Source organism: Gopherus flavomarginatus, chromosome 23, assembly GCF_025201925.1.
Source record: "Gopherus flavomarginatus isolate rGopFla2 chromosome 23, rGopFla2.mat.asm, whole genome shotgun sequence".
Lineage (NCBI taxonomy): Eukaryota > Metazoa > Chordata > Testudines > Testudinidae > Gopherus > Gopherus flavomarginatus.
The window spans coordinates 15,535,265-15,552,955 of NC_066639.1; the positions used below are offsets into that span (position 1 = coordinate 15,535,265).

Consider the following 17,691-nt stretch of genomic DNA (forward strand, 5'->3'; position numbering starts at 1 on the left):
GAGAGGGGAAAAGCTGGCTAGGTTAAAAAAATGAAATAAAAAATGGACCTGGTTCTGAGGGGAAAGTGATGGCTATAAAAAGATGAACATAGAACAAATAGAAGAAAAGGGTGGGTTGATTGTACCGAATAGGAATCAGAAGGGAGGAATCATAGTACATTGATAAGGGAAGCAAAAGGGCCACAAAGTGCTGTGGCCTGCACAGTTAAGGACAGTAAGGAGGTGGGTTGTTGGTTTTTTAAATCATGCTAAGACAAACAGACATCTAGGAACAACAAACACAGGCCATACTTACAGGGTGGGGGGCTCAATCCCGGGAAGCAGGGACTCTGAAAAAGAGATTTGGGCGGCATGCTGGAGTAGCAGCTGAACATGAGCTCCCAGGGCGACGCAGTGGCTAAAAGAGCGAATACGCTCGTGGGACGTATAACCGGGGGAATCTGGAGCAGGAGGTGCAGGGAGGTGATTTTATCTCTGAATTTGGTCCTCATGCAACCGCAGCTGGACTCCCGTGGCCGGGTCCAGGGCCCACAATTTAAGATGGACGGGGCTAAACTGGAGCTGCATGAAGGATTAAAGGATTAGAAAACCTGCCTCACTGGAGCAGCCTCACGGAGCGTCAGCGACTTAGCTTAACGCAGAGAAGGTGAAGAGGCGACTTGGAGGGATGATTTCAGGGCAGGCCCGTGGCCAGGGTTGTACAGGTCAAACCAGATCATGGCGGTCTGGGCATCGGAATCTAGAAAACCCAGGAGTCCTGGCGCCCAGTCCCCCCTGCTCTAACCACCAGCCCCCACTCCCCTCCCAGAGCCAGGGAGAGAACCCAGGAGTCCTGGCGCCCAGTCCCCCCTGCTCTAACCACCAGCCCCCACTCCCCTCCCAGAGCCAGGGAGAGAACCCAGGAGTCCTGGCTTCCAGCCCCCTCTGCCCTGACCCACCAGCCCCCACTCCCCTCCTAGAGCCGGGGAGAGAACCCAGGAGTCCTGGCTCTCAGCCCCCCCTGCTCTAACCCACCAGCCCCCACTCCCCTTCCAGGGCCACAAAGGGTATCCCAGTAACCCCTCTGAACAGAAGAAAGCAGGACATTGTATTGCCAAGAGTGAAAAAACAAATCTTTAATCCACCCCCGCGCCTAGAAAGGGGGAGGGGGGTTTACAGGGTGGGGGGGGAGAGTGTGAAGCATGCAATGGAAATGGTTAATGGTGATGAAGGAACCCCCTCCCCTCCCCGAGCCAGGGATAGAACCCAGGCATCCTGATACACACAGCTGGGGGGTTGTCAGGGTGCATCACCTGCCCCCTGAGAGCAGCTTAGGGTCAGAAGGGCCACTCCAAAAAGGGTGAGGAGTCAGGGCTCCTTTGGGGGAGAGCCCCCCCACTCCCCAGTGACCCTCCAAAAAAACCAAACTGACCTAGAAACTGAGGGGAGAGACCCCAAATCCTGAGCATCTCCCCCCCCCCCCATCAACTGGGCTCTGAATCCCTGGAGTGGGGAGAAATACAATCCCCCCAGTGAAAAATATTGGGGAGACCTGCTGGGGAATTAAAGGGTAGCCCCTCCCGCCCACAGGGCACAGCTGATAACATTTCAGCTGAGGGGGTGGGGCCAGGAGGCTGGGGACGGGGCCAGGATAAATGAGGGAGGGGCGAAGAGACTGGCTCACTTCCTGTCTAGTCACCAAGCCCCCCCCTCCCCCCGCTTGATACCAGCTGGGGAGTGGGGGTCCCCCCTCACCCCAATATTAGAGTGGGGTGAATTCCACCCCCCTTTCTGCTGCCACCTTTTCCCGCCCCCTATCTGGACCTCGGCCTGGTTTTCGGGGGCTGAGGAATTAGGGGGAGGCAAGGAGTAAAGGGGACCCTGAATTAATAGCTGTTGGTGGGGGGGGGGGGGCAAAAGTGCCCCCAAAATGAAGGGAGAAAAGGGGGAGAGGAGCTTAATACATGACAATGGAGCTAGGGGGTAGCAAGATATGGGGGCTCTGCCCCCCAAAATGATGGCAGAAGTGGGGTGCAGGGGGACCCCAATATTAGATGCCGACATAGCCAGGGGCAGGAATCTGGGGGGCATAAGGCAGGCTCTTTGCCCCCTAGGGGATGGGAGAAACAGGGTGCAGGAGGACCCCAAACTGACAGATACTGAAGCAGAGGCTGGCAGCGAGGGCAGACAGAGCCCCCACCCAGGGGCTGGGCAGGGAGCTGAGCCCCCCGAGCCCTCAGCAGTCGGTGGTGATCTTCGAGGAGAGCTCCTGGATGCGCCGGGCGCTGCACGACTTGCACAGGATGTGCCCGTCCAGGGGGTAGCAGCCCCGGCCCTCGCCCTCCGACGACAGCAGCAGCCCACACTCCTGGGGTGGGGGGGAATAGAGAGTCCGTTAGAACCCAGGCATCCGGGCTGCTAGCCGCCCCTACTGTAACCATGAGACCACACTCCCCTCCCAGTGCCGGGGAGAGAACCCAGGACTCCTGGCTCCCAGCCCCCCCTGCTCTAACCACCAGCCCCAACTCTCCTCCCAGAGCCGGGGAGAGAACCCAGGAGTCCTGGCTCCCAGCCCCCCCTGCTCTAACCACCAGCCCCAACTCCCCTCCCAGAGCCGAGGAGAGAACCCAGGAGTCCTGGCTCCCAGCCCCCACTGCTCTAACCACCAGCCCCCGCTCCCCTCCCAGAGCTGGGAGAGAACCCAGTAGTCCTGGCTCCCAGCCCCCCCTGCTCTAACCCACCAGCCCCCACTCCCCTCCCAGAGCCAAGGAGAGAACCCAGGCGTCCGGGCTCCCAGCCCCCCCTGCTCTAACCCACTAGCCCCCAATCCCCTCCCAGAGCCAAGGAGAGAACCCAGGAGTCCTGGCTCCCAGCCCCCTACCTCACACTTATAGCACCCAATGTGGAAGCTCCGATCCAGGGCCACGATCCTGACCGTCTCCTCCTGCCCGGGCTCGGGCATGATGGCGTTGCCACAGACAGAGCAGCGGGGGGCAAACTTCCTACGGGGCAGAGAGAAGGGAAAGAGAGCTCAGGGTGGGGCTGGAAGGGGCGGGGCCACATGCTAAGGGGTGGGGCCACTGGCCAGGGGGTGGGGCCACAGGCCGGGGGGCGGGGCCGTACCGGTGGAAGTCCTCGATGCAGTGCACCTGGCTGGTGGCGTCCACGGTGAAGGGGACCCCGTCCAGGCAGTGGTGGCAGACGACGCAGGTGAAGCACTGGGGGTGATAGGCCTTGCCCATGGCCCGCAGGATCCGGTCCAGGATGGGCTTGGAGCACCGGGAGCATTTCTCCAGCGTCACCTGGCGGGAGGGGAGAGCCGTGGGGCTGGGGCCAGCCCCCCTTGCTGTAACCCCCCCGACCCCACTTCCCTCCCAGAGCTGGGGAGAGAACCCAGGAGTCCTGGCTCCCAGCCCCCCTGCTCTAACTCACCAGCCCCCACTGCTCTCCCCTCCCACAGCCACGGAGAGAACCCAGGAGTCCTGGCTCCCAGCCCCCCCCGCTCTAACCACTAGCCCTCACTCCCCTCCCAGAGCCAGGGAGAGAACCCAGGAGTCCTGGCTCCCAGCCCCTCCTGCTCTGACCCACCAGCCCCCACTCCCCTCCCAGAGTCGGGGAGAGAACCCAGGAGTCCTGGCTCCCAGTCCCCCCTGCTCTAACCCACCAGCCCCCACTCCCCTCCCAGAGCCAGGGAGAGAACCCAGGAGTCCTGGCTCCCAGCCCCCCATGCTCTAACCCCCCAGGCCCCGCTCCTCTCCGCTCCCCGGGGAGAGAACCCCGGCGTCCAGCACTCACGACGTAGCAGGCCTCGCAGTACGCCCTCCGCTCCATGGCATAGAAGGGTTGGCCCCGCAGCCGGGCGTGGCAGGTGGTGCAGGTGAAGCAGGGAACGTGGAAGACCTGGTCCATGGCCACGCAGCCCGTCCCGTCCCCCACCACGTTCTCCCCACAGCGGGCGCAGCGCCCTGGGGGGGAAAGGGGGGAGGGGTCACACGGGGCCCCCCAGCTTCTCTATGGACCCTTCTTCGCACTGCCACAACCATCCCATCCCCCCAGCATCCCCCTCCCTGCCCCATAAGCACCAGCCCTCCCATCTCACCGAAGTACTCCCCCGCCGGCGGGTGATTCATGTCGTGCACCAGCTTCCTGGTCAGTCTGTCCAACTCCTCCTCTGGGCGGCTCAGGGGGGCCTGGGGGAGCGAGATCTTGGCTGGACGCTTCGCTCACATTGATCTGCGCCCCCCCCACGAGGAGGTACAATCCCCAGCAGGAAAGAACCCAGGAGTCCGGGCTCCCAGCACCTCCCTCTTCTAACCACCAGCCCCCATTTCCCTTCCAGAACCAGAGAGAGAACCCAGGAGTCCGGGCACCCAGCCCCCCCTGCTCTAACCACCAGCCCGCACTCCCCTCCCAGGACTGGGGAGAGAACCCAGGAGTCCTGGCTCCCAGCCCCCCCTGCTCTAACCACCAGCCCCCACTCCCCTCCCAGAGCTTGGGAGAGAACCCAGGAGTCCGGGCTCCCAGCCCCCCCTGCTCTAACCAACCAGCCCCCACCCCCTCCCAGAGGACCCAGGGGTCCTGCCCCCCCTCACACACCCATCCATTCCCTCTCACGTTACCTGGTGCTGGTATCCTCCTCCACCACCAGGGAGCACCTTCCCCGTCACCGCCGTCTCTTCCTTGCCTGGGGTCCCGGCGGCAGCCTCGTACGGACCCCCAGCCGCCTCCCCCGGCTTGGCCAGCCCCCCAATCCCATAGCTCTCCCCCTTGCCTGGCCTCTTGCCGTAACCCCCCGGCTCCAGATACCAGCCCTCCTCCCCGGCGTACTGGGCCCCGCGACCAGCTCGGGGCGACGGGGGCGCATAGGCCTGCTCGGCCCGGTGCTTCGGTTGACCGTAACCCAGCACCGGCTGTGCGACTTTGACCTGGACATTAAACGCCGGCCCAGCCGATGTGGTGTAGGACGCGGGCGTGGGCTGCGGGTAGGGCTTATGCCCGGGTGGCACCCGCGGGTAGCCAGCCCCGTACTGGGGGGACGGCCCAGAGGAAGCCGTTGAGGTGGCATGTTGGGGCGATTGACTGTAGGGCGAGTTCTTGGGGGCGAAGGAGCCTGGCTTGTAGGGGATGGGCATTTTGGGGGGGCCTGGCTGCGGGGGGCCAGAGGCCGATGGGTACGAGACGGAGTCGAAGTTCTGGAGAAGAAAGGAGAGGAAAGATGAGATATAGGCTGGTGTGGGGCTTTAGGGGACCCCTCCTGGCCTTGGGGGACCCCATATTACCATCCCCCCAGCCTGCAAATCCACCCCAACCCTAAATACACTGGAACACCCATCATTCCCCAAGGAACCCATGTTGATTGTCAACTCTTGCTAGTCCAACAGTGACTCAGTGAAACCATCAATATCTTGTGAGCCGTGAAGGATGGAAGCACATGTCATACCCCGTTGGAAAGCTTCAAGTTTTGGCTTTCCAACGGTGCCTGGCGCTCATCTCTCTGCCCATCGGTTCAGGAGATATCGGGCAATAAAGGCGGGCCCACTGTGACATCCCTTGAACCATCTCCAGTTCTCTCACCCCGAGGTTCTGGTCGGAACGTGATTTTCGGGGGCCGATCCCCGGGGAACCGGGGGAGGGAGAAAGGGGCGGGTGATACCACCAGAAAACCCAGGATCTCTACTTTCCAAAAGCATCACACACGGGAGCCTGTGTCCACCGGTTCCAGAGATATCAGGCGCTGGAGTTGCCATGTGGTGGGCAGGAGACGGGCAAGAAGGCACTTGGAAAGACGTGATTATAGGGACTGAAATCTCATTAGGGTGGGAGAGGCTGTGCCCATGAAAACGCACCAGGTCCACTCCCCCCAGAACCCTCCTGGGGGGCCGTTTACCTGCCTCTCCCCCCGGCGTTGCGGGCCGGCGCTCTCCATATCAGCCAACATACTGGTGAGCGAGTCTATTTGGGCATCGATGCTGGAGGGGCGGTGGGGCCCCGGGTCTAGGGCAGACCCCTAAGGAAACAGACCAGGAGGGGGAGGGGATTAGGCCCGTCAGCTGGGATCATGCAGTCCAGCTGCTGTCCTAGCGGCAGGTCGTTCCGGAGGGTAACGGGAATCAAGCCTCATGCTCCAGGGCAGGAGATGGTCAGGAAGGAGCCGTCCCGTGTGCCCCATATGACCAAGGCAGGTGAATTATGGGAAACTTATGCCTTCTCCAAGGCCCCACAGAGGCAGGACACTGGGCTGCATGGGACACAGGTCACCCCCCTTCCACCAGCACCCCAAATCCCTGATTGCCAAGAGAGGTTGGAGGGTGTTCTGGACTGGGGGAGCCCCCCCCTCTGTGAGGTGGGTCATACACCAGCCAACTCAACCCCCCAGTTCCTGCCTTGCGAGGGACCCCAATCCTGTCCCACCCCCGCCCCACTCCCCAGGGGCCCGTTCCTCCTTCCTACCTGCATGTGGTACCCGCGTCCAGCAGAGGGGGGGCCACCCCAGGGTGCCCCTGGCTCATCCTTGGCTCCAGGGGGTGATGGGTAATGATGCTCGGGGCCGAAACCAGAAGGCAGGGAACGGGAGGGGAGGCTGCCTAGAGAGGAGACAGCAATCGGACAGACCCACAAGCCCCCTCCCTCTGTATTCCCCACTCCACCGCCCCCCAGATTCTCCACCCCCCCCCAGCCCTGCCACCCACCTGGATCAGACCAATCAGGTACCGGGAGGGTGGAAAATGGGTATTTACCAGGGCCCGCTGGCTGGTAGCTTGGCCCGCTCATGCCACCCCCGTTCTGCTCCTGGGGGGCCGGCCTGGGGGGTGCGGGGACCGGGGCGTATTTCTTCTGGGGTTTGCAGAGTGCTGGAGCTGAGACCGAGACGCCAGGAGACCCCGAATTGCTCAGCTGCTTGGGAGGAAGCCAGGTGGGACCGGACATCTCGCAGACCTGGGGGGTGGGGTGCAGAGAGGTTAGGTGGGGTGGGCTGGGAGCCAGGACTCCTGGGTTCTCTCCTTGGCTCTGGGAGGGGACAGGGACTGGTGGGTTAGAGTGGGGTGGGGGAGGCTGAGAGCCAGGACTCCTGGGTTCTCTCCCCGGCTCTGGGAGGGGAAGTAGGGGCTGGTGGGTTAGAGCGGGGGCTGAGAGCCAGGACTCCTGGGTTCTCTCTCCAGCTCTGGAAATGGAGTGGGGGCTGGTGGGTTAGAGCAGGGGGGACTGGGAGCCAGGACTCCTGGGTTCTCTCTCCAGCTCTGGAAATGGAGTGGGGGCTGATGGGTTAGAGCAGGGGGGGCTGGGAGCCAGGACTCCTGGGTTCTCTCCCCAGCTCAGGAAGGGGAGTGGGGGCTCGTGGGTTAGAGCAGGGTGGGGGCTGGGAGCCAGGACTCCTGGGTTCCCAGGGGCTGAAAAGAGGTCCTACCACGGGACTCTGGCCCTGGGGGCGCTAAGGGGGATGGGGGTCCCTGGCCAGCGGAAAGGGGGGGGTGTCTCTGATCACGTGGGGGGAATTCCTGCGGGGCGGGGGAACCCGATTCTTACCTGGCTCCGATGGGGGAATCCCAGCTGGGGGAGGGGGGTTCCAACCCCTCCTGCCCTGCCCCACTCGTGGGGGGGAAGGGTCCCTGGCCCGTTGGAAGGGGGGGGAGGAGGAGGGTGCCGGAGGCTCCGGATCCAGCCGGCTCCGAAACTCCCCACAAAAGTTTTTTTTTTCTCCTAACTCCCCAAAAACTTTTTTAATGGACCCCCTCGGTGACATCACCACATTCCAGAGGGGTCACGTGGGGATGGGAATTCCTACCACTTCCTGTGGGGGGGCATGGGCGGGGCAGGGTAGGACTCCTGGGTTCTTCCCCCTCCCCCGGTTTTGGGAGGGGAGCGGGACCTGGTGGGTTAGAGCGCGGGGGGGGGGCTCGGAGCCCGGACTCCTGGGTTCTCGCCCCGGTTCTGGGAGGGGAGTGGGGGCTGGGAGCCAGGACTCCTGGGTTCTCTCTCGGCTCTGGGAGGGGAGTGGGGGCTGGTGGTTAGAGCAGGGGGGGCTCGGAGCCCGGACTCCTGGGTTCTTGCCCCGGTTCTGGGAAGGAACTGCCTGGCTCAGGGGCGGGGAATTGGATACGAGACCTTTCCCCTTTCAGGAGTGTGGGCTCCCATCCGGTCCCCGGCCAGCCAAGCTCTGGGTCCCTGGCTCCTCTCCAGCCTTATCAGGAAAGTCTGAACAGCTGTTCCACTCTGGTGGGGCGATTATGGCTTCTTGTCCTGGCCCCTGTCACGCCGGGCACTGCCCAGACACAGAATGACAGACCCTGACCCAAACAGCTGACGAGATACAATGCAAGAGGGGAAACTGAGGCACGGGAGTAAGGGACCGAGCCTACGTCACATAACAAAGCCAGGAAGAGAACCCAGGAGTCCTGGCTCCCATCTCCCCTGCTCTAACCCACCAGCCCCCACTCCCCTCCCAGAGCCGGGCAGAGAACCCAGGAATCCTGGCTCCCAGCCCCCCCTGCTCTGACCCACCAGCCCCTACTCCTCTTCCAGGGTTGGGGAGAGAACCCAGGAGTCCTGGCTCCCAGCCCCCCCTGCTCTAACCACCAGCCCCCACTGCCCTCCCAGAGCTGGGGAGAGAACCCAGGAGTCCTGGCTCCCAGCCCCCCCTGCTCTGACCCACCAGCCCCTACTCCTCTTCCAGGGCTGGGGAGAGAACCCAGGAGTCCGGCAGTTCTGCAGCGCGCCACCTGCTGGGCGGGGGGCCGACACTGCAAGCCAGGGCAATCCGCGGTGCGACATCGCCCCCTGTCGGCCACAGGCTGGAACCGACACATCCCTAGAACCCGAGTGATTAACATGGGGGCAGCAGGGGTCAGTGGCCTCCATGGGGAGGGGCTGGGAGCCAGGACTCCTGGGTTCTCTCCCCAGCTTTGGGGGGCCAGTGGTTGGAACAGGGGGATGTGAGCCAGGACTCCTGGGTTTTATCCCTGGGTACAGATTCTGTAGCCCCCCCCCGCCACTCTTTTAAGACATGTCACTGCCTGGGGCACCCCCGCCTGCTCCCCCCACAAACTACTGGGAGTTTCCTGCATTTGTGACTATACCACAATGGTCTTTATGTCCGGAAATCTATCCAGGGACCCCTGGCCCGGCGCTGAGATGCAGCCACCTCTGGGGCGGGGCGGCCGGTTACCCAGGGCCCCTCTCCCCGGGCTGAGATGCAGCCACCTCTGGAGCGGGGCGGCTGGTTACCCAGAGACCCCTCGCCTGGCGCTGAGATGCAGCCACCTGTGGGGCAGCGTGGACTGTTACCCAGAGACCCCTCACCCAGCACCGAGATGCAGCCACCTCTGGGGCGGGGCGGCTGGTTACCCAGAGACCCCTCGCCTGGCGCTGAGATGCAGCCACCTCTGGGGCGAAGCGGCCTGTTACACAGGGACCCCTCGTCCCATGGCCCTCCCATACGTCTTTGTCTCGTCTCACGATGGATGAGGGTCCAAAACAAACATCCAGTTTCCTCCCCGCTCCCCCCGCACAATTCCCACCTTCTTGCCTGCCTGCCACCCCGGGCTCTCCAGCGTGGGCAGCGACAATAGAAGGAAATTGAGCAACTTCATTCAGGGACCAGCCAGTCCCAGCTGTGCCCCCCCCCCGTGCCACAAATCCCAGCCTCCCCCGCCCCCACAATTCCTGGACCTCAATGGACAGCAGTGGGGTGAATTGAGCAGAGCGATCAGAGCCAGGACTCCTGGGTTCTCTCCCCGGCTCTGGGAGGGGAGTGGGGGCTGGATTGTTAGAGCAGGGGGGGCTGGGAGCCAGGACTCCTGGGTTCTCTCCCCGGCTCTGGGAGGGGAGTGGGGGCTGGTGGGTTAGAGCGGTGGGGGGCTGGGAGCCAGGACTCCTGGGTTCTCTCCCCGGCTCTGGAAGAGGAGTGGAGGCTGGTGGGTCACAGCAGGGGGAGCTGGGAGCCAGGACTCCTGGGTTCTCTCTCCAGCTCTGGGAGAGGAGTGGGGGCTGGTGGGTCACAGCAGGCGGGGTTGGGAGCCAGGACTCCTGGGTTCTCTCCCCGGCTCTGGAAGAGGAGTGGGGGCTGGTGGGTCAGAGCAGGCGGGGCTGGGAGCCAGGACTCCTGGGTTCTCTCTCCAGCTCTGGGAGAGGAGTGGGGGCTGGTGGGTCACAGCAGGCGGGGTTGGGAGCCAGGACTACTGGGTTCTCTCCCCGGCTCTGGAAGAGGAGTGGTGTCTAGTGGTTAGAGCAGGGGGGGCTGGGACCTGGGTTTCTTTGTGGATCTTGGAATTGTCCAACCTTTTTCCTGAAAGGTCTATTAATACTTCCTCCCCCCCCCCCCCGCGGCTGGGCCGGGGCAGGAAGGATGTGAACTAGAGAGAGAACTTCCCCCTCCCAGGACATTATAAAAGACCCTGGCCTGGCTCAGCCATTGGAGGCTGGTTCTCCGGACTGGGGGGCTCAGCTGGGAATTTACACCCAACCCCCGAAAGTCCTGCTGGCAGGAAGGTTGGAGGGACCCTGCTGGTCAGGGTGAGCTGTCAGTGCCCGGACGCCTGGGTTCTCTCCCTGGCTCTGGGATGGGAGTGGGGGCTGATGGGTTAGTGCAGGGGGGGCTGGGAGCCAGGACACCTGGGTTTTCTCCCTGGCTCTGGGAGGAGAGCAGGGGCTGATAGGTTAGAGCAGGGGGAGCTGGGAGCCAGGACTCCTGGGTTCTCTCCCCGGCTCTGGGAGGAGAGCAGGGGCTGATGGGTTAGAGCAGGGCGGGCTGGGAGCCAGGACTCCTGGGTTCTCTCCCCGGCTCTGGGAGGAGAGCAGGGGCTGATGGGTTAGAGCAGGGCGGGCTGGGAGCCAGGACTCCTGGCTTCTCTCCCCAGCTCTGGGGAGGGAGTGGGGGCTGGTGGTTAGAGCAGGGGGGCTGGGAGCCAGGACTCAACCCCCTTCCCCTTTGAAGTCCCCCTTCCCCAGTTGAAGATCTACCTGCAGATACTATGAGCTCGGGAAGGGGGCCGGTGAGCTCCGTGCGCGAGTTTACGCGCCACGCCAGCGATGTGCTGCTCAACCTGGACCAGCTTCGGCACCGCCGCGCCCTGACCGATGTCACCCTGCTGGTGGGGGGGCGCCCCCTGCTGGCCCACAAGGCGGTGCTGGCTGCCTGCAGGTGAGGGGGGCGTGGCTGGGAAGGGGTGGGGGCATGGCTGGTGGGAGTGTGGCTTCTGCAGAGTGGGCGTGGCTGGGAAGGATGGAGGCGTGGCTCGAGAGGGCGTGGCTGGGAAGGGGTGGGCGTGGCTGTGAATGGGTGTTGGGGGAGTAGAGGGGCGTGGCTGGGAAGGGGTGGGGGCGTGGCCTGAGAGCACCTGGATGAGAAGACTGAAGGCGTGGCTAGAGGGGGCGTGGCTGTGCAGCAGTGGGCGGGGCTGTGAGGGGTGCAGTGAGTAGGGAGTGTGCTTGGGAAAGGTGGGGCGTGACTAGAGCGGGCGTGGCTGGGAAGGGGTGGGCGTGGCTAGAGTGGGCGTGGCTTGCAGTGGTGGGCGGGGCTGCGAGGGGGCTCCATGGGTAGGGGGTATGGTTGGGAAAAGTGGGGCGCAGCTGGGTGGGGACATGACTGAGGGGGCCACGGGAGCGGGCATTGCATCATGGTGGGGGGAGGTGGCTGTGGAGCGGGTCTGTGTAGGGCACGGGGTGGGGGGCAGTGACATGGCTGGGGGTTGGTGGGACTACCCACCAAGGGGGGGGGGCTCGCCCATTTGGACCCACAGCTGGGTCCCCATCCTGTGGGGAGACAAGATAGGGGGCACCAGGCCAGAGTCTGAGCTGCCATCGGGGTGGGGGACAGGGGGCAGAGGAGGCGTGGCTATGGGGAGGCCGAGTTCGGGCCACGCCCCAGTGTTTGATAGGGAGGTGTGGCCACAGGGGAGGTGTGGTCTGGGTGGGCCACGGTGCATGCTGGGAGTTGTAGTCCCCTAACCCTTCTCTCCCCCCGGGGCAGTGGCTTCTTCTACTCCATCTTCCTGGCCCAGGGGGGCAGCGAGGTCAGTGTCCTCACCCTGCCCGGCTCCATCCAGCCCGGGGGCTTCCAGGCCCTGCTGGATTTCATGTACACCTCCCGCCTGCCCCTCACCCTGGCCTCCGTCCCGGCCCTGCTCAGCGCCGCCACCTACCTGCAGATGGAGCACGTGGTGGACGCCTGTCACCGCTTCATCCAGGCCAGGTAGGGGGCGCTGGCTCCCCTCCAGCCCCAGGGCGGGGACTGGCTGGCTCAGGGGGGCGGGGAATGGGGCAGGGGCCTGTCCCCTCTAGGGGGCGCCGGCTCCCACCCGGCCCCAGGGCAGGGACTGGCTGGCTCAGGGGGGGCGGGGAATGGGGCAGGGGCCTGTCCCCTCTAGGGGGCGCTGGCTCCCACCCGGCCCCAGGGCGGGGACTGGCTGGCTCAGGGGGGCGGGGAATGGGGCAGGGGCCTGTCCCCTCTAGGGGGCGCCGGCTCCCACCCGGCCCCAGGGCGGGGACTGGCTGGCTCAGGGGGGCGGGGAATGGGGCAGGGGCCTGTCCCCTCTAGGGGGCACCAGCTCCCACCTGGCGCAGGGTGGGGACTGGCTCAGGGCGCTGCCCCCCCCACATTTCATCCCTCTCTCTTGCAGTTACGACCGTGCTAGCTTCTACTCCAAGCCCCTTCCCTCCCCAGTGGACCCCAAACCCCTGGACCCCCTCCGACGACCCCCAGATGCCAGTGGGATGGTGCCCACAGGAGCTCCCCACCCAGAGGGGCCAAGCCTGGGCCCTCCCCTGCAATCAGCTCCAGCCAGGGCCCCGGCGAAGGATTCTGGGGGAGCGCCCCCAGGGGGGGAGCGGGGGCCCCCCGACAGCCCATCGCGCTCTGAGGGGCACCCTGCCTCCCCCCGTGAGTCCAGCAGCTGCGCCCCCGACCCCAAGGCCTGTAACTGGAAGAAATACAAATTCATCGTCCTGAACTCCCTTCGGGAGGAGGGGGTGGGGGAAGGGGGTGGGGCCGGCCCCCAGCCCCCCGCTCCCCTGACCCCTCCCGAGCCCCCGACCGGCGGAGACCGAGGCGCCTGCCGTGGCGGGGAAGAGGGGGGTGGCCCAGGGACCCAGCGGGACGGCGCCCCCTGTGGGTGAGTGGCTGAGCTGGGGAGAGGGGCATCCAGTCCCATATATGGGGAAGGGGCGCCCGGTCCCATACGCTGAGCGGGGGAGGGGCACCCAGTCCCATACGTAGGGAGGGAGAGGGGTGCCCGGTCCCATACACTGGGAGGGGGAGGGGCGTATGGGCCCATATATGCGGGAGGGGCACCCAGTCCCATACATAGGGAGGGAAAAGGGCACCCGGTCCCATATACTGGGAGGGGGAGGGGTGTCTGGGCCCATATATGGGGAGGGGGCACCCAGTCCCATACATAGGGTGGGAAAAGGGCACTCGGTCCCACACACTGGGAGGGGGAGGGCTGGCCGGTCCCATATACCGGGGAGGGGTGCCCGGGCCCATATGCTGGGAGGGGGAGGGGCACCTGGTCCCATATACTGAGTGGGGGAGTGATGCCTGGTCCCATACGTCAGTTGAGAGGGGGTGCTGGGTCCCATATATTGCGGGGGAGAGGCACCTGGTCCATATGCTGAGGGGATCGGGGCTTCTGGCCCTATCTGCTTGTGAGCGGGGCTCCTGGTCCTATATACATGGGTGGGGCGCTTGGTCCCATATGGCAAGTAGGGGAGGGGGCCCAGTGGGGAGGGAGGAGCTATGCCTCTTGGTAGCTAAGGCCCACCCCCTTTCCCATCTCCCCACAGGCCGCACCCCTCCTCGTCACCGTGCCCCCTGTGCACCCAGCGCCTTCCTCAGGGGCGGCCCCATTCCGCAGCAGGTGAGGGGCAAGGAAGGGGGCTCAGGCCCATGCACTGTGGGGTGGGGGAGGTGCCGGTCTGATATGCCCTGGAGGAGGGGAGCTGGTCCCATACATACTGTGGGGTGGGGTGAGGGGAGGGGCCAGTTGCATGTGCTGTGGGGGGATAGGCCAGCCCCATATGCTGCAGAGTGGGCTCTGAGTATTCAGGACCCCCCCTGAACTCTCTCCCCCACCACAGGTGCAGGGCCATATGGCTGTGGGGCCTGCGAGCTGGGCCTGGAGGAGGAGGAGGGGGAGGAAGGGGGGGCGGCTGGGGGGCAGGCCCCGGTGGCCGCCCCCCATGACAACAAACCATTCAAGTGCCAGCTCTGCCGCTCGGCCTTTCGCTACAAGGGCAACCTGGCCTCCCACCGCGCCGTCCACACTGGTATGTGGGGGGCAGGACCTGGGAGAGGGGTGGGTGTAGGGAGGGGTGGGCGTGGTCAATGGCAGGTGAGAGGGACCAGGGGAGGTGGGTGGAGTCAGGAAGGGATCAGGGGAGGAGTCAATGGGAGGTGGGAGGGACTAGGGAAGGTAGGTGGAGTCAGGAAGAGATCGGGGGAGGAGTCAATGGGAGGTGGGAGAGACCAGGGAAGGTGGGTGGAGTCAGGAAGGGATCGGGGGAGGAGTCAATGGGAGGTGGGAGGGACCAGGTGAGGTGGGTGGAGTCAGGAAGAGATCGGGGGAGGAGTCAATGGGAGATGGGAGGGACCAGGGTAGGTGGGTGGAGTCAGGAAGAGATCGGGGGAGGAGTCAATGGGAGGTGGGAGGGACCAGGGGAGGTGGGTGGAGTCAGGAAGGGATCAGGGGGAGGAGTCAATGGGAGGTGGGAGGGACCAGGGGAGGTGAGTGGGACCAAAGTGGGGACACGAAAGGGGTGAGGGGATTGTGGGAGCGGACAGGAGGCTATGCAGATCAGAAGAGCCGTGGGGGCTGTGCTGCCCCCTAGCTGCCCCCTGTCTCCCCCCCCCAGGTGAGAAGCCATACCGCTGCGGAGTCTGCGGGGCCCAGTTCAACCGGCCGGCGAACCTCAAAACCCACTCGCGGATCCACTCGGGTGAAAAGCCCTACAAGTGTGAGACCTGCGGCTCCAGCTTCGTGCAGGTGCGGGCAAAGCGGGGGGGAACGAGGCAGGCTCTGTGGGGGTCGGGAGGAGAGATGGGGGGCTGTGAAGGGGAGGCTTGGGGCAAGGAGCGGTGAGAGATACTCAGGCAATCAATAAGGGCCAACAACTAATGGTGGGAGCGGTGGGATCTGCAGCCCCTGGTTCCCATAGTCTCCAATGGGAAGCAGAACCCCATAGAGGCCAGGCCAAGTACTGCAGCCCCCTGGAATCGGATCATGTCTCTTCCCCCCCACCCCCAGGTTGCCCACCTCCGGGCCCACGTGTTGATCCACACGGGGGAAAAGCCCTACCCTTGCGAGACGTGTGGGACCCGCTTCCGGCACCTACAGACCCTCAAGAGCCACATCCGAATCCACACGGGCGAGAAACCGTATCAGGTGAGTGAGGGAGGTGGGGGACAGGACTCCTGGGTTCTCTCCCTGGCTCTGGGAGGGGAGTGGGGGCTGGTGGGTTAGAGCAGGGGGGCTGGGAGCCAGGACTCCTGGGTTCTCTCCCTGGCTCTGGGAGGGGAGTGGGGGCTGGTGGTTAGGGCAGGGGGTCTGGGAGCCAGGACTCCTGGGTTCCCTTCCCAGCTCTGGGAGGGGAGTGGGGGCTGGTGGGTTAGAGCAGGGGAGGCTGGGAGCCAGGACTCCTGGGTTCTCTCCCCGGCTCTGGGAGGGGAGTGGGGGCTGGGGGGTCAGAGCAGGGGGGGCTGGGAGCCAGGACTCCTGGGTTCTCTCCCTGGCTCTGGGAGGGGAGTGGGGGCTGGTGGGTCAAGAGCAGGGGGGCAGGGAGCCAGGACTCCTGGGTTCTCTCCCCGGCTCTGGGAGGGCAGTGGGGAGGCTGGGAGCCAGGACTCCTGGGTTCTCCCTCTGGGCGCTGACCCCCGCTCTCTTGTGGCCCCCACCCCGCAGTGCGAGACCTGCCGCCTGCCCTTCCGGCACAAGAGCCAGCTGCGCCTCCACCTGCGGCAGAAGCACGGGGCCGTCACCAACACCAAGATCCGCTACGCGGTGCTGGCCGGCCCCTCCGGCGCCCGCTGCTGAACAGGGACCGCGCTTCCGCCCCCTCCCACCAGGAGGCAGGAGAGAGACGCCGCTCCCAACCCCCACCCCGCATTGCTGCACCCTTCGCTCCTGCCAGCAGGGGGAGCTGTCTCGGGGTAGGGGAAATTCCCGTCCCGTCAGGAGGGGCCCGCTGGTCGTGAATCCCTTTCATAGCACGTGTTGCCCTGCGGTGTCTGGGCTGGGGGCTATGGGACATGGAGGGGGCTGTCTCTCTGGTCTATGGAGGACCCAGCCCGGTGTGTGTTGTGGGGGGAGTGTATATGCACCCTGTGTTTTGAAGTGGGTCTGCCATTTTGCCCCCCCGTCTAGCTGGGGAGGGAACCCAGGAGTCCTGGCTCCCAGCCCCCCCTGCTCTAACCCGCCAGCCCCCGATCCCCTCCCAGAGCCGGGGAGAGAACCCAGGAGTCCTGGCTCCCAGCCCCCCCTACTCTAACCCACCACTTCCCTCCCAGAGCTGGGGAGAGAACCCAGGACTCCTGGGTTCTTTAAGTGTGGCACAGGAAGTGATGTCAGAGCTCTGCGGGCAGAGCATCCTGAGAGACCACCCCCCCTACACTTTTCTTAGCTACTTAATTTTCAGTTGATTTATGTTTTCTTCTGGAAGGCAATATCTTATTTGCTTAAACCGGTTTCAATCCAGAGTCACTCTGAATTCTCTCCTATCCTGGGCAACTCATGACGCCGGCTTGATGTTGGCTTAACTGAAATCAGCCGTTGCCAGTTGTGCCTAGACTTAACTGAAATTCTAATTGCGATCTAAATCTGGGAGGAGTGGCTCTGGAGTGACTCTGATTTAACCACCCTGGAAGTCCCTCTAGCCAGCTGATCGTGACTCTGCAGTTTTGGTGACACTAGTGTCAACCCAAAGACACTCCAGTTAAGTTCTCAGCGAGGTTGGACACATCTTGAGGGACACCATTTGTCTCTGATTTGACAGCAGTTTAATCAAAATCAGGAGTCACTAGCTGTCCATGAAGACCTCAAAGACATTTTAGTCCAGTCTCAAAACTTCTATGGATTGACTCCGGATTGACTCTGATTTTACCAAAATCCAGATTCACCATTTGTCCACAGAGTCTTTACTGAAGATGCCTACCCTAGAAGTCTCTGTGGACAACTGGTGACTCCAGAGTTTTCCATGAACCAGTTTTAATACAGAGTCATTCCAGTTAAGCTTTCCCCTACCTATGGTGTCTGTATGGACAACTGATGCCTCCGGCTTGATGCCGGTTTAAGGTGTTTTCTTTTTTTTAAAGAATTAAATGTATTTTTGTGCTGACAGTGGCTTTTTCTGACCCGTATCTATCTATATTTTTTTAATTACTCCCCAAGTCGGGGAGGGTGTATTTTTTTGTTGCTTTTAATTTGCTTTGCAATGTTAGCGCTTGGAGCAAACAGAAAAGGCGTTTGTACCTCGGCCACTTGACCTCGTGTTAGTTGCCCGCTCTAGATGGTCCTAGAGTCGTATTGGGGCAGGTCCGTTGCAAAAGGGTCCTTGATGTGTCGGAGATGTCTGGAAGCGTGAGGTGTAGCAAAGCAAGGAGTTTGATCCGAAGGTCTGGGGACCTTCTGCAGTTGATCTGGTTGGAATCTAGAACCTAGGGTATCTGGTGTTCGGGGCTATGTTATCCAGCATTTAAATGTTCCACCTTCAGAGTGTAGAACACCC

The 17,691-nt window shown here is 63.5% G+C and overlaps 2 protein-coding genes across 3 annotated transcripts; one reads left to right on the forward strand and one right to left on the reverse strand.

Annotated features, from left to right (window-relative positions):
- Positions 1 to 2,122: 2,122 nt before the first annotated feature.
- Positions 2,123 to 7,992, reverse strand: TRIP6 (thyroid hormone receptor interactor 6). Its single transcript, XM_050933534.1, has 10 exons — positions 7,504 to 7,992; positions 6,717 to 6,915; positions 6,430 to 6,563; positions 5,867 to 5,986; positions 4,599 to 5,171; positions 4,079 to 4,169; positions 3,775 to 3,944; positions 3,103 to 3,281; positions 2,861 to 2,981; positions 2,123 to 2,347 (listed from the first exon to the last, which is right to left on the reverse strand). The coding sequence occupies exons 2-10, from the start codon at positions 6,904 to 6,906 to the stop codon at positions 2,216 to 2,218; spliced, it is 1,710 nt and encodes a 569-aa protein (XP_050789491.1). The 5' UTR covers positions 6,907 to 6,915; positions 7,504 to 7,992; the 3' UTR covers positions 2,123 to 2,215.
- Positions 7,993 to 10,399: 2,407 nt separating this feature from the next.
- On the forward strand, positions 10,400 to 16,451 carry BCL6B (BCL6B transcription repressor). 2 transcript variants are annotated; one of them, XM_050933537.1, is made up of 9 exons: positions 10,400 to 10,488; positions 10,942 to 11,116; positions 11,945 to 12,166; positions 12,594 to 13,085; positions 13,756 to 13,829; positions 14,050 to 14,238; positions 14,824 to 14,954; positions 15,216 to 15,353; positions 15,870 to 16,451. In XM_050933537.1, exons 2-9 carry the CDS (start codon positions 10,947 to 10,949, stop codon positions 15,999 to 16,001), a joined length of 1,548 nt encoding a protein of 515 aa, XP_050789494.1. In that variant the 5' UTR covers positions 10,400 to 10,488; positions 10,942 to 10,946; the 3' UTR covers positions 16,002 to 16,451. The 2 variants fall into 2 exon arrangements, with proteins under 2 accessions (XP_050789494.1, XP_050789495.1); XM_050933538.1 differs by lacking the exon at positions 10,400 to 10,488 and having other exon boundaries at positions 10,968 to 11,116; positions 11,945 to 11,987.
- The last annotated feature ends 1,240 nt before the right edge of the window (positions 16,452 to 17,691 follow it).